Source organism: Aquarana catesbeiana, linkage group LG05 (assembly GCF_042186555.1).
Source record: "Aquarana catesbeiana isolate 2022-GZ linkage group LG05, ASM4218655v1, whole genome shotgun sequence".
Lineage (NCBI taxonomy): Eukaryota > Metazoa > Chordata > Amphibia > Anura > Ranidae > Aquarana > Aquarana catesbeiana.
Genome location: NC_133328.1, coordinates 606,062,192 through 606,087,744, shown reverse-complemented (window position 1 = coordinate 606,087,744; position 25,553 = coordinate 606,062,192). Strand labels below are relative to the sequence as shown.

Below are 25,553 nucleotides of genomic sequence, written 5' to 3'. Positions count from 1 at the left end.
CCCATACCAGGTTATTTCCAGAAAATAATAAAGATTTAAAATCAAATATATATTTGTATGAGAATTTAAAACAGTTTAGTGATAATTATTTATTTTTACTCTGTATTCCAAAGGCAGTATTTTTTTGAACACGTGACCAGCAGCAGAGGACTAGAAGCTCCTCCTCCTTATGTTTCCCTGCAGACAGGCTGGGAGAGAGCTGGGTCATGTGACAGCTGTATAATCGATAAGAAAAAGGCACTTAACCACTTCAATACCAGGCACTTAGACACCTTCCCGCCCAGGCCAATTTTCAGCTTTCAGCGCTGTCGCAATTTGAATGACAATTGCGCGGTCATGCTACACTGTACCCAAACAAATTTTTTTATCATTTTGTTCCCACAAATAGAGCTTTCTTTTGGTGGTATTTGATCACCTCTGCGGTTTTTATTTTTTGTGCAACAAATAAAAAAAGACCGAAAATTAAAAAAAAAAAACAAGTTTTTCTTTGTTTCTGTTAAAATTTTTTGTAAATAAGTAAGTTTTCTCCTTCAATGATGGGCACTGATACAGCGGCACTGATGGGCACCGATGAAGTGGCACCAATGAGGTGGCACTGATGATGGGCACTGATAGGCGGCACTGATGGGCACCACTGATGGGCACTCATAGGCGGCACTGATGGGCCCTCGTAGGTGGCACTGATTGGTACATATGGGTGGCACTGATGGGCACTGATAGGTGGGCACTGACAGGTGGCACCAATAGGCAATGACAGGTGGCACTGATAAAATATATTGGGGGCATTGCTGGGAAGATCTGGAACATAATGGTGCCAAACAGTGCCCATTTGTGGGCACTGATTGGCACAGATTGGGCACATGTGGATGGCCATGGGGTACATACCTGGCCATCCACATGTTGCCCCTTCCCTGGTGGTCCAGTGTGGTGATCTGAGGGGGGCTGCGCTGATAAACAATCAGCACAGACCCCCCCTGTCAGGAGAACCGCCGATCGGCTCTCCTCTATTCGCGTCTGTCAGACGCGAGTGAGTAAAAGCCGATCAACGCCTCTTCCCATTGACAGCGTGATCAGCCGTGATTGGACACGGCTGATCACGTGGTAAAGGGCCTCCGTCGGAGGCTCTTTACCAAGATCGGTGTAGCGGTGTGTGTCGCCGCGATGTGCGCCCCCACGGGTGCGCGGCGGCATGTTATCCTGCTGGACGTCATATGACGTCTAGTCAGGATAACGGAACCACTTCCCGGACGTCAATCCGCTATAGGGCGGGCAGTGGTTAAAGCGGGACTTCAGTCATTTTTTCCATTTTACATCTGTTAAATCTTCTGCCCTTGTTGTTTTAACTTTGGATAGTAAAACATTTTTTTCTGCCAGTAAATACCTTAAACAGCACAAAATTCCAGTTTCTTGTCTGGTCATTAGCCGAGGCTTATAACATCATGTACAGCTCGCTCTCTAACGCTTGTGAGAGTTTGCCAGGAAGGGAGGGTGGATGAGTCATAAGAGGGCCAATGAGAGCTGCAGAGCTGGAGGTGTGCCTCTGTGTAAATCCAGGACATGAACAGGCAGCAGCTTCAGCTGCCCACAGTTAAAATGGTTGCAACCAGACTTAGTGGAGGGAGATTTCTGCAGCATATTTGGCAAGTACAGAATCACAGTGTACGTAAAAAAATTATGCAAAGTGGTTAGAGGGAAGCTTCAGAATGGCAAAGCTGTTTTTATTACAAATTATGTGAGCAGACTGCAGTTCCTCTTTAACCGCTTCTGGACTGCCCCATGTACATTTACTGCAGCAGGGTGGCCTCTCTGCGCGAAATCACGTACCTGTACGTGATTTCACTCTTCCTGGTCTGGGACGTGCGCCGCCGGCAACCAGCTGCCCCTCTGATTGGACACAGCGGGAGCCAATCAGCAGGTCCGGCGGACCCGATGTCTGCCGGGACCCGCCGATCGCTCCAGAGGCAGACAGAACGGTGGTCTGCCTATGTAAACAAGGCAGATCGCCGTTCTGTGAAAGGAGAAGCCTGAGATCTTGTGTTTCTGCTAAGCAGGAACACGGATCTCTGACTTCTTAAAGTACAAGCACCCCCCCCAGTTAGAAAGCACTCCCTAGGGACGCATTTAACCCTTTGATTACCCCTGATGTTAACCTCCTCCCTGCCAGTGTCATAGTACAGTTCCAGTGCATATTATTTAGCATTATTCACTGTATTGGCGTCACTGGTCTCCAAAAAAGTGTCAAGTGTCTCTTTTTTAAATGACTGTTTATTGGTATAATACCACTAATTGTAGTGGCAGCAGTCAATACACACAGTTTTTCCTTTCCATCAAAAGGTGTCACTTCGCTTTCGATGTGTCTGCCGCAATCCCACCAAGTCCATGATCGCTGCCATTACAAGCAAAATAAAAAAATTCCATAGAAATATCCCATAGTTTGCAGACGCTATCATTTTTGCACAATTCAATCAATATACGCGTATTGGGATTTTTTTTTTTTCTTTTTTTTTACCAAAAATATGTAGCAGAATACATATTGGCCTAAATTAAAGAAGAAATTCAATTTCTTTAATTTTTTTTGATTGGATATGTTTTATAGCAGAAAATAAAAAATATTGTTTTTTTCCCCCCAAAATAGTCGGTCTTTTTTTGTTTATAGTGCAAAAAATAAAAACCGCAGAGGTGATCAAATACCACCAAAATAAAGCTCTATTTGTGGGGAAAAAAAGGACATCAGTTTTATTTGGGTACGTCGCATGACCGTGCAATTGTCAGTTAAAGTAATGCAGCGCCGTATCGCAAAAAATGGCCTGGTCATTAATCTTTTTTTTTTAAATTAAAATAATTACAGCGCCAGCATCCCTATACAGAAATAGAAGGGACAATGTAAATTGAACAGTGTGTGTTTAGTTTTACTTTAACGTCATGGATTTTTAAAGTACAGTCACCCTTTATTGTTTGTTGCACTGGAAATGTCATTGTAAGCATCTCAGCAATGACAAAGAGTCCAATATGTCTAAAGGGAGTGTGAGGGTATAATGTTTCCTACTAGAGTACTAAAACAGATTATAGGATTATATTATATGAATATAATAAAGTTGGAGCCATTTGGCATCCATTCTGGAATACAGTAAAACCTTGGTTTGAGAGAGTTTTGCAAGACAAAGCTAAATTTTTAAATACATTTTGTATGTCTTGATATACAAGTAGCGTCATGTTGCAACTGAGTATAAAAGAGAGGCGCCTCTAAGTGTAGCAACATAGTTACATTTAGGGTCCTTGCACACTGGGGCGGTTTGCAGGCGCTATTGCGCTAATAATAGCGCCTGCAAACCAACCGAAAGTGCCGCTGCTTTAATTCCTCGGGGCTTTCACACTGGAGTGGTGCGCTGGCAGGACGGGAAAAAGTCCTGCTAGCAGCATCTTCGGAGCGGTATAGACTCCGCTCCTTCACCGCTCCTACCCATTGAAATCAATGGGACGGCGCGGCTATACCGCTGGCAAAGCGCCTCTGCAGAGGCGCTTTGCGGTGGTTTTAACACTTTCTCGGCCGCTAGCAGGGGGGTAAAACCGCCCCGCTAGCGGCTGCGTTCTGACGGTAAAGCGCCACTTACAATAGCGGCGATTTACCGCCGACAACGCCCCCGCCCCAGTGTGAAAGGACCCTTAATGAAGGTACAACATATTGCTGCACTTAGAGTCGCCTCTCTTCTCTTTTATACTCTGTAGCTCCTGTCTCCTGTTGGATTTTGTTTCTAATCCCCTTGTGGAGGCTTCCATTTGTGGATGGACATTTTATGGTTACACAACCTATTGCTATAATCTTTGTATATGGACTATAAACTGAAGGCCCTATGAATCAATGGTTGTGGAACAAATCATTTGAATTTCCATTATTCCTTATGGGGAAATTTGCTTTGATATACAAGTGCTTTGGATCACAAGCATGTTTCTGGAACTAATTATGCCCACAATCCAAGGTTGTACTGGAACTGGCCTTCATTTCTTCACATACGTCAGATATTTTGTGGCAAGTTTAACTGACTGACTTACTAAAATGATACAAACAAGTGCCTGTCCTCCAGCACAGTGTTTTCATTTAGTTTGTGATCAATGCAATGTGTAATCAATTTAACGTCCAGTTTATACTCACAGCGGTCGGGTCCTTCCGATGAAGTCTAGCTGCAGTGACTTGTTTGAAACCTCCAGGATAACTGGATAAAAAAAAAAAAGAATGTTATAAATGTGTCCCCTGAAAGCATTCCATTTCTAGGCAGGAATAGATCACATTTACATAAATAACATACTTTCTTTATGGCTGTATATTTTTGCAATTGCATGTTTTATAATATGTTTCGGAAAACTAAAATACGATATGTATGATAAAGCACGAGTAGTCTCTCGAAAAAAACTACAGTTGTCCCCTGATCTCTTTTCCTTGCCTGTTGAAAAAGTTATCTGCTTAAAGTGGAGCTCTACCCACAAGGGGAAGCTCTGCTGGTCTGCCTCCTCCCCTGCCACATTTGGCACCTTTTGGGGGGGGGGGGGGGTACCTGGTTTTGACAGGTACCCATTCCCACTTCTGGCTCAGTTTGCGTGCCCCCCCCTCCTCCTCCTGCAACCGGCCCATTCACAAAACGCAGTGCGCAGTAGGGAACCAGCTGTGAAGCCGCAAGATTTCCCTTAGTCAAGATGGTGGCGGCAGCACCCGATAGCCAATTGAAAAAGCGGCTCGGGTGAGGATACCGCTGGATTCCTGGACAGGCAAGTGTCCGAATATTAAAAGTCAGCAGCAGGATGGATTTGATTTAAAAATCGGGTCGATTTAAATCACTAGTAAAAAGGCTTGATTTAAAATCATAATTTTTAACCACTTCAATACCGGGCACTTTCGCCCCTTCCTGCCCAGGACAATTTTCAGATTTCAGCGCTGTCACACTTTGAATGACAATTGTGTGGTCATACAACACTGTACCCAAACTAAATTTTTATCATTTTCTTCCCACAAATAGAGCTTTCTTTTGGTGGTATTTGATCACCTCTGCGGTTTTTATTTTTTGTTAAACTAAAAAAGACCAAAATTTTTGGAAAAAAAAAAAAAGATTTTTTTTTTTGTTTCTTTCATAAAATTTAGTTTTCCCCTTCACTGGCAGGCACTGATAAGGCGGCACTGATGAGTTGGCACTGATAAGCAGCACTGATGGGCTCTGATTGGCACTGACAGGTGGCACTGATGGGCAGCACTGATGATTAGGTACTGAGAAGTACTGACAGGCGTTACTGCTGTGCAATGATTGGCACTGTGGTGGACAGCCAACCAAAATTTCTGGCCCTGCGTGACAGGTACCCTTTAACTGCTTCAGATCCCCACTATAAACCCTTTAACTGCTTCAGATCCCCACTATAGCCGAATGACGGCTACAGCGCGGATCTACTTTGCCGAGAGGCCGTCAATAGACTGCCTCCCCTTTTGCAGGCTCGCCACGCCCCTATGAAGGGTGTGTGCTGTGATCACCCGAGTCAATGAGACTTGGGTGATCACAGATCCGAATAAGGGGCCGTTCCCGGCCCCTTACCACATGATCAGCTGTCAGCCAATGACAGCTGATCAGGTGATGTAAACAGAAGATCAGTAATCGTTTTTTGTTTTTTTCTCACGCTGACAGCGTGAGGAGAAAAAAAGCAGATAACCGGCTTCTGTTTGACTGGACATCGGTCCCGAAGAGGAAGAGGCGAAGCTGCCTCATATGTGCCCACCAGTACTGCCTGCCAGTGCCACGAATCAGTGCCCACAGTGCCACGAATCAGTGCCCACAGTGCGTAAGTGCAAGCAATCAGTGCCCACAAGTGCCACCTATCAATGCCCACCAGTGCCACCTACTAGTGCTGCCCATCAGTGTCACCTACCAATGCCGATCAGTGCCCATCACTGCCACCTATCAGTGCCACCTATTAGTGCCCTTCAGTGCTACCTATCAATGCCCTTCAGTGCCGCCCATCAGTGCCACCTCTCATGCCACCAATCAGTACCGCCTATTAGTGCCCACCAGTGCTGCCTTATCAGTGCAGCCTCATCAGCGTATATCAATGAAGGAGAAAAATTACCTGTTTGCAAAAATTTATTAACAAAATATAAAACAGTTTTGTTTTTTGTGTTTTTTAAATTTGGTCTTTTTAACAAAACAAAAAAAAAAAAAACCCAGAGGTGATCAAATACCACCAAAAGAAAGCTCTATTTGTGGGAAAAAAATGATAAAAATTTCATTTGGGTACAGTGATGGATGACCGCGCAATTGTCATTCAAAGAGTGCCAACGCTGAAAGCTGAAAATTGGTCTGGGCAGGAAGGGGGTTGAGGTGCCCAGTAAGCAAGTGGTTAATTACTACATCCTATCCCATAATTACACAACCGAAACTTTAATAGATCGCTGTAGGTGGTCTTGGAATAGCATGATGAGTGAAGAGGTGACACGTACCCCGTGTGTGAGGAGTAAACTTTCTGTTCCCACTTATTCCCGGAGAAGGCAATGTGCCGGGTGTTCTTCACTACCACGTGGTCTCCGCAGTCACCTGTAAAAAAAAAAAAAACACAAAATCTGTTACAATAGAAGGCCAATGAGAAGAATTTTTTTTTTTCAGAAAGTTTTGCCTTTTAAAAAAAAAAAAAAAAAAAAAAATCCAAAATCTGGATGCTTTGCTCCCCTCCTTTCTCTCGAGACCCCCTGGCACTGTTTAGTGCTCCTATTTTTTAACAGTCACCTTTTCCAGACATCTTCTGACCAATCACATAACTCTCAGGGTCCTCTTCCTCCTCAGTCTTGAGCAGGGTACATATGCAGTTTTTTTTTTTTTTTGCATACATAGACTGTGAACAGGATAGGGATTTTCAAGGTGCTACATCAATTATCCAGACATAACTGTTAAAATGTATGTTGTTTATTACAAATTCAAATTCATGATGAATTACAGACATATACAGCGGGTAAAATAAGTGTTGAACACGTCACCATTTTTCTAGGTAAATATATCTCTGAAGGTGCGATTGACATGAAATGTTCACCACGTCTGTAACAATCCATGCAATCCATACATACTGTACAAAGAAGTCAAAACAAATGAGTTCAGAAATTAAGTGTAATAAAATGAAATAACAGGGAAAAAAGTACTGAATACATGAAGAAAGGGAGGTGCAAAAAAAAAAAAAAAAAGGCATGGAAAGCCAAGACACCAGCTGAAATCTATCAGTAATTAGAAAGCAATCCTGCCCCTTGTCAGTGCAAATTAATATCTAAGCTGGTTCAGTCTCGACCGATGGCCTATAAAAAGGTGTCTCATTACCAAGATGTCACACAAGAAACATCTCATGATGGGTAAAAGCAAAGAGCTCTATCAAGACCTTCATAACCTTACTGCTGCAAAAACATACTGATGGCATTGGTTACAGAAGGATCTCTAAACTTCTAAATGTTCTAGTGAGCACTGTTGGGGCCATAATCTGGAAGTGGAAAGAACATAATTTCACCATAAACTAGCATACAGTACTGGCAAACTTCATATCACTGAAGGAAGGATGAATGGAAAAATGTACCAGGACATTCTTGATAAAAATCTGCTGCCATCTACCAGGATGATGAAGATGAAATGAGGGAGGACATTTCAGGAAGACAGTGATCCCAAACACAAAGCCAAGGAAACTCTCAATTGGTTTCAAAGAAAGAAAATAAATCTGCTAGAATGGCCCAGCCAATCACCTGACTTGAATCTAATAGAAAATCTATGGAAAGAACTAAAATAACTAAAAATCATAAAAGAAGCCCACAGAACCTTCAAGATATGAAGACTGTTTGTGTGGAAGAATGGGCCAATAATCACACCTGAACAATGCATGTGATTAGTTTCTCTATACAGGAGGCGTCTAGAAGCTGTCATTACCGACAAAGGATTTTGTACCAAGTATTAAATCATTTTCAGTTAGCGTGTTCAATACTTTTTCCTGTGTCATTCTATTTTATTACACAACTTTATTTCTGAACGTATTAGTTTTGTATGTATGGACTGCATGGGTTGTTACCGGCATGTGGTGAAAATTTCATGTCTATAGCACCTTTAGAAAAATACTTATCTAGAAAAATGGTGGCGTGTCCAGTACTAATTTTACCCGCTGTATATGTATACATCCTCTGACATTAATGGTGTTTTTTGGGGTTCTTTATGCATGTTATTCTACATGTTTTGCCGTATAGCTTCTTCAGGAAGTATGCATATAGGACAATATATGGACCATCCACTTTGATGCCAAAATCGCACCAAAGGAGCACCGCTGAAATGGACAAACATGTCCATTAATGTGAACAATAGGAGGATAGCCAAGGATAAAAACACAGTCATAGATATTGTCCTCTAACTTCCACCAGGGGGGTAGTCAGGGTCAGGGCGGTCGACCAGTGAATCACTTATTCAGCTATTCATGGTTCACACAGCCAGTGATTACCCGCGGTGATTGATACTGGATGTGCTTTGTGTGCGAACAGCCATGAGTAGCTGCGGCTGCTGACAACCTGTCAAAGTATATGAAAGAGAGAATGTTGGTCAGGGGGGCTAGATGAGGCCGATCACTATAAAGAGTAAACACATAGGATGTACAACACAGTATAACTTGTATAAGTTTATTACATAATATTAGTAAAATTGTTCCAACAAAGTCAGGATAAAAACATTGAATTGAGCTGAACCATGGTTGTCATATAATTTAGTGAATTTAAAACATAACATGATAAAACCAAAATAGCAAAAATTGCATATGGCGGATGGTAAAATAATCCAAACATTGCACAGCATCCTATAACTCTACGCGTTTCGTGGATTAGTCTCCACTTCCTCAGGTGCAGAAGAATGGAGTATATCAGCTCAATTGTTGGAGGAGGGTCAGTCTGGCAGCCTAACGGGCAGGTGGCACCAAGAAAAACGTCCAGCCCAGGGGCTGAGGTGGCGGAATCTGACCAAACCCCATGAAACGAGATGGGAAGGAAGGTGTAGAATGCATCCATGTCCAGTTGTATCCATAAACATTATGCACGTGTAGTGGCACGAGTGCCTATAGTGGTCTGAATCATTCATGGAGATGGGAAAGTATCTATCGGTAAAAGAGAGGTAGGTGATGCCTGGAGTGCGCCAGCTGCATCTCAAGCCAGAGGAACAGGACGGGACTGCCGCCAATGCCATGTATGTGTTACCTGTCATTAAAGTATACGGGACTCGGTGGCTGCAGCTAACCGTGGCTGTTCGCACAACCAGCCATTACCTGTGGCGATTGCTGCTGGAAATGCCACAAGTAGCTGCAGGCACCGGCAGCCTGTCTAAAGCGCATGGGCTCGTAGCTAGCCGCTCTTGGTTGGCAAAAACAGCTTTAGGAATCAGCAGACTATTTCCTGCTATTCGCACTGGTGCAAACGTAGCCCAATTCACATGCAATGAAGATATGGATTTTTTTTTTTTTTTTTAATAACCAGACCCCCCTGATTAAAGTACGAATACACAAGGCTCGTGTATTTAGACAATATTTGCTTATCCCAGAATTCAGCTTGAAGTCCCTTTGGCGGTGAGCGGAGTACAAGAACTAGAAAGCATAAAACATGATGAATGGCGATGTGTAGATGAGTATTACCCCGAGACAAGCTGAACAGATTTGCCTGATAGCGATCTCCATTCTTATCATACCAGTAACGGGGGAGGACTCCAAGTTTAACCCTCCGCTGTACAAATTGACCAATATTCTGATCCCACCACCCAATGCAGTCCAGTGTACCTGCACAACTCCCAGACACAGACCACATAGGGCGAGAGATATACATCTATGGAAGAAGAGCACCTACTAAATACCTATTATGTTCAAGGTGTGAGAACACACATCACCTGCTGCAGGGAAGATAGAAATGGTTTAAAAGGGAACCTGTCCTGGGAACAACATGCAGGCTGTTACTGCTGAAGGCTTCTTTTAAAAGTGCCGTCTGCCCGACTGTCACTTTAACATACAGACAAAATGCAAATAAGGATTCGGATTTTTCCCGCACTCTCCTTATCTGTGCACTTGCTCCGTGACTCAGGAAGTATTGAAGCCAGGAACAGCCAGGCAAGGAGCATCTTCAGAAAAAAGTTGAGCAATGGAAGGTTTATGTGAAAACTCAAGCCCAGACCTTTTTGGTTTAGACAGAGTGGGAAAAGCGGTGTCAGCTTTTTATTGCCACCAGTGCCTCAGTTAAAGAGCTTTTCATGGTGTCACAAGGACATGAGGGCTTCACTTGTCGTGGTGGACATACCCCCCAAAGCCACAGCCTTGGACTTGTGTAGCACTCTACGCCGAACTCACTTGTTGCTCCATGTGCCAGAATGAACACCTAATGCAGGATCAAGTGCCTAAAGCAAACGTCACAGGTAGGCCTAGCTACTGCAGGCTCTGGGTATGGTTCCAAGGGAACTGATCTGGAATCTGCTAGTGAGCCATAAGGAAACAGGCAGTCAGATTGTGATAAAAGTGTCAGTTGAGAGAGGAAAATGGGTGAAAACCAAAAAAATTCTATTTCAAGTGGAGTTCTTAAAGTGGTTGTAAAACCTTACATATACCCAGTGAAGTGACTGGCCACAGAGATGAAACAAATCTCGCTACATAAGTTGTACCTGTTTACCTGTGGTCTTGTCTTGTCCATTCAAAGTGCTAAATTTTAAAGCTTGTCTAAGACTTCAGAAAAAAGGGGGCAGAGAGCTGAAGTTACACTCTGTAGAGCTCAGCGAGGAGAGCTGGTTGGAGGGAAGGGACACCCCCCCCTTCACACAGGGACAGAGCTGGGGCTAGCTGGAGATCCCTCCCCATACCTTTTTTTTCCTTGGTGTCAGGAAAACTTGTAAGAAGTGATAGCAGAGGAATGACACTTAGTGCTCTTAATTGAGACAAGTACACACTATAGAGGGATATGCTTTGTTCATATTTCATGTCTGAGGTTTACAACCACTTTAACCACTTGCCGCCCGCCCACCGTCAAATGATGGAGGAGAAGTGCAGCTCTCGTTCTGGGGCGATCTCATAGGACGAACCCCCATTACCAGAACAGGCGCGCAGCGTGGCGATCGCGGACGCACGGTGTTCCTAGGACCCCGATTTCTGTAAAGACGCAGCTCTTTAACCATGCGATCGGCTGTGTCCAATCACAGCCGGTCCCATGTAAATGTGAAAGTGTCGGTAATCGGTTCTTCTCGCCTCACACTGACAGTGTGTGTGGCGAGGGGAGTTGATCAGTGGCATCTCCTCGCAGGGGACACCAGGACAGGTAATCAGGACACAGATTACAGTAAAGCCCCAGCAGTGCAGATCAGTGCCACCAATCAGTGCCCGTCAGCGACAACAATCTGTGCCCACCAGTGCCACCCATCAGTGCCCATAAGTGTGGCATGTTAGTGCCTCCTCATCAGTGCCGCCTCATCGGTGCACATCAGTGAAAGAGAAAAATTACTACTTTTTTGTTAAAAAACTTTAAAAAAAACAGCAGTGATTAAATACCACCAAAAGCAAGCTCCATTTGTGTGAAGAAAATGATTAAAAATTAATTTGGATACAGTATTGCATGACCGCACAATTGTCATTGGAAGTGTAACAGCTCTGAAAAATGGCAGGAAGGGGGTGAAAGTGCCCGGTATTGAATTGGTTAAGAACACTAGCAAAAAACTGGAGCCTCATGGAGTGGGTGGGGTTATATGAATACCCTGGGGGGGGGGGGGGGACACTTTGAGCGTCAGAGGAAATAACTCGTCTGGAATGATGCGCAAAAGTGCAGTTCTATGATCCACTGATAGACGGATAAGAAACAGACCATTAACTGTCTGAAAAATAGATTAGGGCACCAAATATTGTGAATTAAAGTACCAGTAATGCCCATACACCTAGGACAGTTAGGATATGTTACCCACCTCCATGAATACAATTTTAGTGGGGTATGATAGGTCCAGGGAATTATAAACAATTGTGTTGAGGAGGAAATAGAGAAACTATAGGAAAAGCTTATAGGCCTCAGTCCACCGCTCATCATCAATGTGTCATGGTCAGGGGTCATATTGTAGATATTTGCTAGCACATCACAGCTCTTCAGGTTGACAAAGGGGTCCTGCATGACTTGGAAAAAAAAAAAGTTTAGACTGAAGATCCGTGGTGTGTTGGCAAATATCTACACTAGGTCATGTATGATCCAATTTCAAGCTGGTAGTCGCTGCAGCACCCAATATCCAAGAGCCTTTTCCAGGAACGTGTGCAATGGTAATTTTGGCAGTCATGCTCAAACACCAGTAGCTATGGCAGTAGAGAGGCTCCCATCAACTAGCAGGATAGGTATACAAGCAGGTCACCCTTGCAGATAACGGGGGCTCTCCTGAGGACTAACTGGCATTTGCCAAAACTCCTGATGGTGAGGATGGGTTTTGCTACATGTTAGTACCTGTTAGTACCAGGTCGTGGTCCTCAGGAACAGCTCCCCTGAAGGTAAGTAAGCTGGGGCCCAGTAGCAGATTTAACAGGTAGGAATCAAGCAGAAGCATAGTCAGTAAACAAGCCAAAAGGTCAGTAACAAATGGTTGCAGGTTGGGATTAAGTGGAAAGCATAGTCAAGGAACAAGCCAAAGGTCAGTAACAAGTGGTAGCGAAGATACGGATGGCAGTAGGAGTGAGAAGAGTGAGATATTGACTGGAGAGCACACAGCGCGAGTCGCGCTGCGTGTCCTTACTGGTCCTTGCTGTCTTCTGGGACCTGTGTGTCTCCCAGAAGACAGCGGGGGGGGGGGGGGGGTGTGTTTGGGGAGTTGCTGGACATGGCGTAGATTACCATGGAGCCTGCGGTGATCTATGCCCGGAAGTGGGAGCAAATACCTGGATTATACAGGTATATGCTCCCCCCTCCCCCCTGAAAGGTGCCAAATGTGACACCGGGGGGGGGGGGGGGGGGGGGGGAGGAATCCGAAAAGCAAAAGTTCAATTTTTGGGTGGAACGCCGCTTTAATGGGAGGCCAAGGTTCACCAGAAACAAAGTTCAAGGCAAGACTATCCAAGGAATTGTCCAGAAAGCTATCCAGCATCTCAGGTGGCTCAGCAAGAAGTGATAATGCCAGAAACAGCAGAGGCTGCAGGTTCAGATGGGGTTGATTTAAAAAAAACTGGAGTACAAAACCTGGTGCAGTTGTGCATGGTAGCCAATCAGCTTCTAACTTCAGCTTGTTCAGTTAAGCTTTGACAAAAAAAACCAAAAAAAAAACCCAAGTACAAAAAAAAAAAAACACAAACCTGGAAGTTGCACCACATTTTAAACTCTCCAGTTTTAGTACATCAACCCCATGGTGTTCTAGATTTTGTCTCCATCCCTTGCCACAACACAGTTGAATCATAGAACAGGATGTTATCATTAGGGCAGAGTAAAGATAACCTGTCAATCCTTTTTGGACAGGTTTGCAGAGGCCACCATGGATGCATAAAGAATTACACATTAAAGGGGCAGTATGAGATTGCATCTACAAGGCATGTCAGAGTTGCAGGTACTGGAACAAAGTGTTTAGACAAGTGATATTCCTTCAACAAGGTTTGTAAAGGTAGAAGAACATTATTATGATATAGTTGGTGGATGAAAGATATGTCATTTTAATTAGATTTTTCCCTCATACAAATACCATTATATATACAGTTTAAATAAACCCCAATGACTCGACCTTGTAGGATTCATTCAACCTTGAACAAATAATTGCAGAGTTGCAGAAGGTGTACAGTAAGGGCAACTCAGAAAGAGATGTGCGGTGGTGACCCTGACCCCAGGAATACGGAGTCACGCTACACCTCAAGCACCGCACTTCATAAGTTTCAGCAGCTGCCACTCAAATATTCAGCATTGACAGCTACACTGCAAAAGGTGAGCCAGGCTTTTGGAATACAAGTCCAAACTCTTTCTACCAATCCTTCAAACTGCGAGACTCGAAGCATCAAACACATACATAGTGTGAGCCTTTCCACACTTCTACATGGAATCACAACACAGAATTGAACGTCAATGATTCACCTGCGCAATCCATCAGCAGCAAAAATGTCAGTTGTTTATAGGACACTCTAACAAGTACCTTACCGCCCAGGCCTTGCGGTTAGTCATCACCTCATATAGACGACCACAAATTAAAGCCGACATTAGCTTGGAGATTTTTAAAATAACTGCATGTTGTATCCTCTTATCGCCGTTGTCATCGGAAGCGATTTCAACAAGCGATGTAGTGATGATTAATGCTGGTCTTTTAGTAATCTGTCATATATACAATGATGGAAGGGGGGACACAAGTCTGAAGTGTGACCCTTGCTGTAAATTTTTCAATAGAAAATAAAACTAAGGGCCATTTTGCTTTTGGCAGTGCATTAAAAAGTGTGTTATGTTGTGTGTTAAACGCAGTTGCGTTAAGGCAACCCATTAAAACGAATGGGCTGAATATCAAAATGTCTAGAAAAGTGGACCCTATGGTGTGTGGCAGTGCACTGGAGTGCCATTCAAAATCAAAAGCACAAATAACTACTACACAAAGATGTAAATCAGTAAGTATGGTTGCTGACTTTTCTACTGGGAATGTCAATTCCTTGTATACACTCTGTTTACAGAAAACGTCAAAGTGACCGGTCATAAGGAACACAAGGGCTACCATTTCTGATAACCTAACTAGATGCCTATTGCCTGGTTGCCATGATCTGCCTACAAGCTTAGAATCACTGACCCAGACCAAGTACGGAGAACAAAATTTATGACCTTATTCCAACTTTCTTGATTTGCCTGGTTGTTCTTGGTCAGCTTCTTAAAGCATAGACAGCAGACAGCCTGGCAAGTGAAGGAGGTCAGCTATGGTGGCTTCCATATTTCTCCTATGACAGGCTCTCTTTCAAAACTCATGCCAGGATTTATTGCTGTCTTGGTTCCCATTTTGGAGGAGATTTCCCCTTTACTTTCTAAGATTGATGCAATTCATGGGGACATCGCCACTGCACAGACATCTAACCCACTTAACATACCCTGCACAAGTCTACTCTCACTCTCCTATTTGACCTTGCTACTACTGAAAAGGTCTCTAAAAGTATTCTCAGAAGCCCACCTTACCACCTGTCCCCTGGATCCTGTTCCCTCACATCCACTATGGTCACCCTCTTTTTCTATCCTATGCTTCCTCACTCACTTATTCAATCTCTCCCTCTGCCCCCTCTAAAATATGCCCTGAAAACCCCCAGATGCATTAAGGTGAAAAAACATGAGGGTTTACAACCCCTTTAAGATAGAAATGGAAATGGAGAGCAGAAAGTATTATGGGATACTGGTATTCCCAATCGGATATATAGAATGTTATCAGAGATAGAGATGGTAGAGATAGAGATGGTAGAGATAGAGATGGTAGAGATGATAGAGATGATAGAGATAGAGATGATAGATATAGAGATGATAGATATAGAGATGATAGATGATAGAGATGATAGATGATAGAGATGATAGATGATAGAGATGATAGATGATAGAGATGATAGATGATAGAGATGATAGAGCTAGAGATGATAGAGCTAGAGATGATAGAGCTAGAGATGATAGAGCTAGAGATGATAGAGCTAGAGATGATAGAGCTAGAGATGATAGAGCTAGAGATGATAGAGCTAGAGATGATAGAGATAGAGATAGAGATGATAAAGATAGAGATGATAGAGATATATTTATGTGTGTATATATAAGTGTTTTAAAATTAATAAAAAAAGATTGAAAACACTTCCTCTTTCTGTAAGGGTACCTCAAAGTTCTGTCCTCGGACCCTCCTCCCTTGGTCTGTTAACCACTTCAATACAGGGCATTTTCACCCCCTTCCTGCCCAGGCCAATTTTCAGCCCTGTCGCATTTTGAATGACAATTGTGCGGTCATTAAACACTGTACCCAAATGAAATTTTTATTTTTTTCCACCCCACAAATAGATTTCTTTTGGTGATATTTGAATACCTGCCACTGGCAGGGAAGGCGATCAAGGGGTTAAATGTGTTACCTAGGGAGCGATTCTAACTGTAGGGGGAGGGGACTCACAAGGAGAGGAGACCGATCGGTGTTTCTCTGTACTGGGAACACACGATCGGTCTCCTCTCCCCTGACAGGACGTGGATCTGTGTGTTTACACACACAGATCCACGGTCCTGCTCTGTTATCGGGCAATCACAGGTGCCCGGTGGACATCTCGGCCACCAGGCACAAGCACCGGCTCCTGAGTGACGCGGTGAGCGCATGCGTGACCCTTAGACGGCTGGGAAGCCCAGGACGTCATATGACGCCCGCCCAGGAAGGAAGATCCCTCCTGCGGACGTCATTTGACTATGGGGGATGTCAAGTGGTTAATAAACTCCCATGGCTTCCAGTAGCACCTCTATGATGACGACACACAAATCTATCTCTCTACTCCACACCTTACTACTTCAATCTTCACTCGCATCACTAACTTACTAACCGACATATCAGTATGGATGTCACACCACTTCCTCAAACTCAATCTCTCTAAAAACTGAGCTCAATATTTTTCCTCCAGACTGTGCCCCCCACCCCCGACTTCTCCATCAAGATCAATAATACAACCATCAGTCCCTCCCCTCATGCACAGGTACTAGGTGTAATCCTAGACTCTGTACTTTCAGGCCCAAATCCAATCACTGTCCAAATCGTGCAGACTTCACCTCCGAAACATCTCCAAAATACACCCTTTTCTAACCGTTGACAGCACTAAGCAATTTATTCACTCTCTTGTTATCTCTCGCTTGACTATTGTAACTCCCTCCTCATTGGCCTACTTATCCGCAAGCTATCCCCTCTTCAGTCTATCATGAAATGCTGCTGCCAGAGTCATCCACCTTTCCAACCGTTCAGTGTCTGCCGCTCCTCTCTGCCAATCCCTCCACTGGCTTCCCATTGCCCAAAGAAAAAAATTCAAAACACGAACAATAACATACAAAGCCATTTACAATTCTGCCCCAAGCTACATGACCAATCTTATCTCCAAATATCACCCAAACCATCCTCTCCGCTCCTCCCAAGACCTTCTGCTCTCTAGCTCCCTTGTCTCCTCCTCCCATGCTCGTCTCCAGGACTTCTCCAGAGCCTCTCCCATCCTCTGGAATGAACTACCCCAATCTGTCTGTCTGTCTGTCTGTCTCCTACTTTGTCCATTTTAGGCGATCCCTGAAAACTCATCTCTTCAGGGAGGCCTATCCTGCCTCCAGCTAACAACCAAATCTTCTACCCCCCTCATCAGTTCATCCCTCACAGTCCCTACCTTTTGTTTCACCAGCCCCTCCCTCCTAGATTATAAGCTCGCAGGAGCAGGACCCCTCTAGCCCCCTTGTATTTTTAATTGTACTTTTGATGTATTGTTGTCATTTATGTTGTAAAGCGCTGCGCGATCTGTTGGTGCTATTTAAATCCTGTATAATAATAATAATAATAATAATAATAATAATAATAATACATTGCTTGCGCTGAGCGACTCTCTGTTCTGGGTATGAGACAGGAAGTCTCGGCTCACACCTGGAACACATTGCGGTATGCTGCCGCTGCTACACACAGTTTATACCGCACATCCAGAGGCCTTACAGGTAAGTAAGGGACATAATTAGTTTCGGCCAGCTTGGCCGAAACAAACTATGTAAAGTATGGGGAAAGATGGAGTTTTTCTTTAACTCAGCCTCGACCTCCATAGATCCATACTTTCCTTAATCCAACGTCCATGGTTACACTGTAAATCCAGTGCCACAAGTCCTCATTGCAAAAAAAAAAAAAAAAAAAAAAAAAAAAAAAAAAAAAAAGGGGAAAGCAACCGTGGCCGTTAGAAACATAGAAAAGTGACGGCAGAAAAATACACCAAGCAGTCCGTCAAGTCTGTCCATTTTCTTTATTTATAGTATAGATCTATGTTTGTCCCAAGCATGTTTGAAGCCATTTACCGTTGACTGTCTCACTACCTCTGCTGAAAATGTATTCCAAGCATCAACTACCCTTTCAGTAAAATAATACTTTCTAAGATTAGTTTTGAACTCCTCCAGTTATTTTGAAGTCATGTCCCCGTGTTCTTGATTTTGGATCACATTGGCCATTGGATAAAAGTTAAGTATGCATCTATGGAGCATCTAATGAATGATTAGATTAGAGGAAGGGAGCAAAAAGGGTAAGTCCACTTTGTTTTAAGGTGCACTAACCCTTTAAAGTGGTTCTAAAGGCTTAAATTATTTTTTACCTTCATAGAATTCACGCATGAAGGTAAAAAAACGCCCCTTCCCCAATCCTTACCCGAGCCCCCTCTGATCCAGCTGTGTTCACGAGAGCCTCAGCTGTCCAGGACTCTCCCTCCTCATTGGCTGAGACAGCAGGGGGAGCCCATTTACTGCCCCTGCTGTTAATCACAGCCAGTGGGCAATGAGAAGAGAGCAAGAGGAGGGCCGAGCCGTGGCTCTATGTGTCTTATGGACAGGTGCTAGAGGGGGAGGAGCCAGGAGTGCCAGTGGGGGACCCGAAAAGAAGAGGATCAGAGCTGCTCTGTGCAGAACCAATGCACAGAGCAGGTAAGTAGAACATGTTTGTTATTAAAAAAAAAAAAATAATAAAAAATAATACCACTTTAAATAAAAGAAGACCCGTATGTGGTTGAGTCAATTGTCAAAATTTCCTAAAAGGGTTCATCTTTTCACAACAAATGAAAAGTTGAACTGACTCCAAATATCCTGGCCACCCCCTCAAATGCTGCTATACATAGCAGCCATGATGCCCCATGCTGCCAGTCGAACAGTCCATACAGCTTAATAACAAAATAATAAAAAAACTGCGCTATTCAACATGGAACACTACAGCAGCAACTCTCCTGTGAGACACAGTACCAAAAATAATTTAATATAAAAGTTGCGCTAAACTAAAGATAAAAGGAAAATAAAAAAGAAGAGAAAAAAAAAATGTCAAAATAGTGAAAAAGTTTTTCAGACGATGAGTTAAAAAGGATGGGGTAAAATACCAATGCCGCGTACACACGAGCGGACTTTACGGCAGACTTTGCCTGGGGGACGGGATTTCGTCGGACAATTCGATCGTCTGTGGGCTCCAGCGGACTTTGTTTTCTCAAAAGTTGGACGGACTAATGCCGCGTACACACGAGCGGAATTTGACGGACTTTCTGAATGAACGGACTTGCCTACACACATTCAACCAAAGTCCGTCAAATTCGTACGTGATGACATACGACCGGACTAAAACAAGGAAGTTCATAGCCAGTAGCCAATAGCTGCCCTAGCGTGGCTTTTTGTCCGTCGAACTAGCATACAGACGAGCGGACTTTTCGACCGGACTCGAGTCTGTCGGATAGATTTGAAACAAGTCCGTCCAACTTTTGAGAAAACAAAGTCCGCTGGAGCCCACACACGATCGAATTGTCCGACGAAATTCCGTCCGCCGAGTAAAGTCTGCCGTAAAGTCCGCTCGTGTGTACGCGGCATTAGATTTGAAACATTTTTCAAATCTATCCGACGGACTCGAGTCCGGTCGAAAAGTCCGCTCGTCTGTATGCTAGTTCGACGGACAAAAAGCCACGCTAGGGCAGCTATTGGCTACTGGCTATGAACTTCCTTATTTTAGTCCGGTCGTACGTCATCACATACGAATTAGACGGACTTTGGTTGATTGTGTGTAGGCAAGTCCGTTCAGTCGAAAAGGCCGTCGAAAAGGCCGTCGAAAAGGCCGCCGGGCAAAGTCTGCCGTAAAGTCCGCTCGTGTGTATGCGGCATAAGTCTTGAGGAAAATCTGCTGCCCTCTGCCAGAACGTTGTCAATGGGAAGAAGGTTTACCTTCCAACATGAAAATGACCCAAAGCACACAGCAAAAATGACCACATAGTGCTTGAAGGAGAAAAAAAGGTGAATGTCCTTGCATGGCCTAATCAGAGCCCAGACTTAAACCCCATTGAAAATCTGTGGAATGACTTGAAGACTGCAGTCCACAAACAGTCACCATCAAATTTAACTGAAATTGAGCAGTTCTGAAAAACACAGAGTGGGCAAATATTGCAAAGTCTAGATGTCCAAAGTTAGTAGAGACAACTCCCAACAGACTAAATGCTGTAATTAAAGCAAAAGGTGGTCCAATAGAATACTGACACAAGGGGGTGATCCCTTTTGCAACTCAGTGATTCTGTTTTTGATTTTTGTTCCCCTGACATGTTGGTGTTATATCTCTCACTTGGATGTTATAAGTTGCACTGAGTAAATACAGCTGGATAAAACAAAAACTGTGTCTGTCCTGATTTCAGGCTGCAAAGCAACAAAATGTGATTATTTTAAAAGGGGGGGAGGGGGTAATTCTTTTCTATACCCATTGTATATTGCTTCAAGACAACAGGGTGCAAGCTGCAACTCACATGAACAAGTTCAGGTCTGGATGGCCCCATTATTTTACTACTTCAAGTTCAGACCAATCAAGTCAATGAGCAGAGCACACACAATTCTACCTATATCTAGATTTAAAGCTCTGTCCATGGAAAACCGGTTTGCTGCCTCCTTCAAACTGATTTGTAATGCAGCTATGTAACTGCGGGGCATGTGGCGCCTGTCCAGGAAGGATGATGAGGTTCTGCCATTATCCAGCAGGCCAGGTGGAAGCTCCTGGCTCACAGAGGCATTAATAACATCTCCTGTATGTTCTTACATGTTTCAGACGTAACTGTAAAATCTTCTGTTTGAAAAAAATGTAAAGATCCCCGACATTCCAGAGTAAAATGCCGATTAGTAACTGTTACCTGCAGTGATTGTGAGGAGGAACCAGCCTCAGCACACAGCGAGGCTCCTGTGTAACCGGATGGGACTTGGTGTAGGACACGTCTATCAGAGGTGCTGGACAAATGACGGGAGACGGGCACACAATGCACCTAATAAACACAGCTGCCACCTTTATCTATGGCTGTCACAGCTTTATAATGGGGATTTCCAGAGAAACTGGGATGGTATGTGCGAGGACCAGTGTGTGTATAGTGATGTGGAGGAGCCCTCCCAGGGACCGTGATCACATAGGGCTTATTGGAATGTTACTATGGGGTGGACAAAAAAAAAAAAAAAACCCAGAAACATCAAGATGGTGCAGTGTGGGACAATTGGGGCTCCAGCACATGGGCACCGAAAATGACACTTTTTTTTAGGCGTTCTGGCATTTTTCTGATCTTATTGGTTTTCATTTGACCATGTTTAGATAAAAAAAAAATCTGCATTATTGGTCAGCATTTTACATAAGTATATCTACATCCCACCTCCCCCTAGATTTAAAGAGTAACTCCCGTTTCGTGGGAAAAAAAATTGCAAAAAAAAAAAAAAAAAATTTTTTACAAATACAATTGCTACACAAGTCATATTGTAATCAAATGTTATTAAAAATTACCTTTTCGTTTCAAAAAAAGGAGTGGCTCAAGAAGAAGCACATTAAGATCTTAGAGTGGCCTAGCCAGTCTCCAGACCTTCATCCCATAGAAAATATGTGGAGGGAGCTGAAGGTTCGAGTTACCAAAAATCAGCCTCGAAACCTTAATAACTTGGAGAGGATCTGCAAAGAGGAGTGGGACAAAATCCCTCCTGAGATGTGTGCAAACCTGGTGGCCAACTACAAGAAACGTCTGACCTCTGTGATTGCCAACAAGGGTTTTGCCATAGGTCATGTTTTGCGAAGGGGTCAAATACTTATTTCACCCATTAAAAATGCAAATCAATTTATAACTTTTTTGAAATGCGTTTTTCTGGATATTTTTGTTGCTATTCTGTCTCTCACTGTTAAAATAAACCGACCATTAAAATTACACACACAGTTGTGCTCATAAGTTTACATACCCTGGCAGAATTTTATGATTTCTTGGCCATTTTTCAGAGATGCAGCCCCTTCTTCACTATGCTCCAGCGATGTAAGCTCCCGAGGTCATCAAGATCATTGCAGGGCCCATAGTCCTGCACTAGACGTGAGGATGCCGAGGCACAGCCTACTGTTGAAGCACAGGGGAGTGCCGCTTGTCAGGGAATAAAAGCTCTTCTCCTCTCCTCTAGACCAGGAGTCTCCAAACTACAGCCCTCCAGCTGTTGAGGAACTGCAAGTCCCATAATGCATCGCAAGACTCAGAGAGCCACAAGCATGACTCCCAGAGGCAGAGCCATGCTGGGACTTGTAGTTCCTCAACTGCTGGAGGGCAATAGTTTGGAGACCCCTGCTCTAGACAAAACAAGGTAACTCTTGCAGTACAGGTGCAACCCCACTGCAAAGGATCATTTTAAAAAGTTTCCCCAGAGTTGGGCTTTAAATAAATGCATATCTAGTCATCCTTCCGTGAAGGTCATTGTGCAGTCACTTCCTGCTATAGGGTGACAACACTTTCTCCTGGTCTACAAATTGTTCTCTTGTGTTGTCACCATATCACATGATCTCCCAATAGAGACTACAAGTGTCTGCCCCAACAATCATTGTGCAGGTATGGCCACTGTTGTCACCTTCAGGAAACCTGCTCTGAGAAGTGCCATTCAGCCATCACTGGAGTGCATGTAGACAGGAAGTGGCTGCAAACGAGGCTGCAGGTGTTCAGCAATACCGAAAAGCAAAAAAGAATAAAAAAAAAAAAAAAAAAGTGACAGCAAGTTTTTTTATTTGCAGAAAATAGCAATTGCTTATAATAAACAGTGTTGTAGCTTACTAAATATTATTCAGTTATGGTTTACATCAACATTTGAGTGTAGACTATGTAATTCATCAGTATGGCCCCCAGTCCCATAGCAGATGTACTGGGTGAGAATGTAACTACTAGAAGAAAAATTCCATGATTCCTGAGACAGCAGTGCCTTCTGCTGGTAAAATATGGTACTACAAAAATCACTCTGGATCCGATCACACTGTTCTGCACATTGTCTTGAACCTCAAATGTGCGGAGAGTGCTTTACAATCGTATTTAGTGGTACGAATTATACCATCACATCTTGAATGGTGCAAAACGTAGTTGCGGTTTAGCTACGGCTTCCCACGTGTGCTTCAACGGAAATAAATGGTAGTGTATGTTACTTGCAAGAAGAGGCTGCTATACATAGGGGAAAAAAATGGGGGGGAAAGAAGTTGCCTTTCCCAGAAAATACAAAACAGGTTCACATATTAAAAAAAAAGAAAAAAAAAAAAAAAAAAAAGGTATAATTAATATATATATATATATATATATATATATATATATATATATATATATATATATATATATATATATATATATATATATAAAAAACTAAACAAAAAACAAAACAAAAAACAAAACACAACCCCACGGTGCTTAACCACTTAAGGACCGCTCACCGCATATATACTGCGGCAGGGCGGCCCTATTGCTCGAAACGACGTACCTGTATGTCGTTTCGTGCACAAGACACTGTGGGCGCGCACTGCACATCGGGGGAGCCAATGCTCAGGTCCGGCTATCGCTTCTTTAGAGAGGCATGTAAACAAAGCAGATCCCCATTCTGACAGGAGACTACAGTGAGATTGTCCATTCCTAGTGATTAGGAACAGCGATCTCTCTCTACTCCCAGTCAGTCCCCTCCCCCCACAGTTAGAAAAACCTCCCTAGGGAACACTTAACTCCTTGATCGCCCCCTAGTGTTAACCCCTTCCCTGCCAGTGTCATTTATACAGTAATCAGTGGCTATTTTTAGCTCTGATCACTGCAATAATGTCACTGGTCCCATCTGTCTGCCACAATGTCGCAGTGCTGCTAAAATTCGCTGATCACCGCCATTACTAGTTAAAAAAAAATAAATAAATAAAATAAATAATTGTAGATGCTATAACTTTTGTACAAACCAATCAATATATGCTTAATGCGATTTTTTTTTTTTACCAAAAATATGTAGAAGAATACATATTGGCCTAACCTGATGAAGAAAGCTCTATTTGTGGGGGGAAAAAAAAAGGACATCAATTTTGTTTGGGTACAGCGCCGCACAACCGCGCAATTGTCAGTTAAAGTAACGCAGTGCCGTATCACAAAAAATTACCTTGTCAGTGATGGGGTAAAACCTTCCGGTCCTTAAGTGGTTAAAATACACAAAAGGCCTTCACAGTCATCGGCCTGTACAATCTCAGTATACACAGCAAGCAGTTTTACAGCATTTTTAGAACTTTCAACAATCTTTAGGCATCCTGCTTGACGCCTGTAAAGTACCCCTCATCTCGAAATCCTGTAAGGTTAAACACAGATCTTAATGAGGGGGAATTAGCAAAGAGTGGCACAAGCTAGGTCTATATCCCTCTTCTAACCAAAGAAAACGGAGCAGATTCTGAGCCATATTTCAAGAGGGGTGCAAGCCCCTTTGTTAATGAAGAATGACCTACTGACTTTTCTATGCTGTGTCTGTGACAGACACAGTCGCAGAGCTGAAGCTGAATGCTTCAGATTCCTTTACCCGCCCTGTTCTCCCTCCACCTCCATTCAGCTGAGTGCTGAAGGAAGGACAAAAGCTGCCACCTCTGCTCGTGTAATGTGATCACTACACGGGCAGAGAGGGGAATGTGAGCTGTCTACTGACAATTCCCATCCTGTACACCAGGTTGGACCTGGTTGGGATCTGTGGCAGTTTTCTATATTGAACAATGCTGCTGTCACTTTGTTTTTTAGGTGCAGACTCTGCGCCAGTTTCTATTTCACTCTGAATAAGAAACTTGATCAGGTGGTGCAGACAGACCTACAACAGGTCTACCAGCTTGGCTAATGCGGCAAATAACTTGTGGCAGTTTCCTGCATCATTATAATGATGCTGGTAACTTACATTCGTTCACCAGAATGAGTCAAACCTATAGCTCTGAAATCAGCATAGACAGGGAGACCCTCACCTTGCCAACAGTCAAAATATATAACAAAAAAGGGAGATACTAACACAGTTTCCCAAACAACGGACTTTGTGGACACAGCAATAGGTGGTTTCTATAAAAAGATTAACACATTTTATTTGCTATACATTAAAATACAAAAAACATGAAAAACACCCTCCATACAGGAAGCCAACAGATACCCAATCACATTGTATGGAGGAAATAAGCCGCAATATATCATGGAGTGCATAAAGGTCCAACAGTGAAATCAAAGGTCAATGTGGATCACAGGAACAAAGGCAAAGTGTTACTCTATACTAAAACGTCAACGCGTTTCGCAAGCTATACTTGCTTCTTCAGGACTGATTGGTTGGGTGCTGATAGACTTTGAATGCATTGAATGCAGAGAAGAGGACAGTATATGATCAGGGGATGGATATAGGAGACACCACAAAGAAGGGAAGACGCAGGAGAGCGGAACTCCCCCAAGAGAAGGAGGGGGAAGACCCCACCACTAACACCAAACAGGAGCCAGCCAATTGTGATATACGTAGAGCAGGTAAGGCGTGTCAAAGTATGGGATCACATGGTAGCAGCAGGTATCACCAAGAATGCAGGTGTACCAGGGGATATGCTTGT

General features: G+C 43.4%; 1 protein-coding gene across 1 annotated transcript in view; it reads right to left on the bottom strand.

Moving 5' to 3' along the window:
• The window catches only part of MRPL13 (mitochondrial ribosomal protein L13), a 119,735-nt gene that overhangs the window by 82,631 nt on the left and 11,551 nt on the right, over positions 1-25,553 (bottom strand). The window contains exons 3-4 of the mRNA XM_073632904.1: positions 6,473-6,566; positions 4,151-4,211 (exon numbers count right to left, since the gene is read on the bottom strand). Of these exons, the coding sequence (XP_073489005.1) occupies positions 4,151-4,211; positions 6,473-6,566 (155 nt within the window). The remainder of the gene's footprint in view (positions 1-4,150; positions 4,212-6,472; positions 6,567-25,553) is intronic.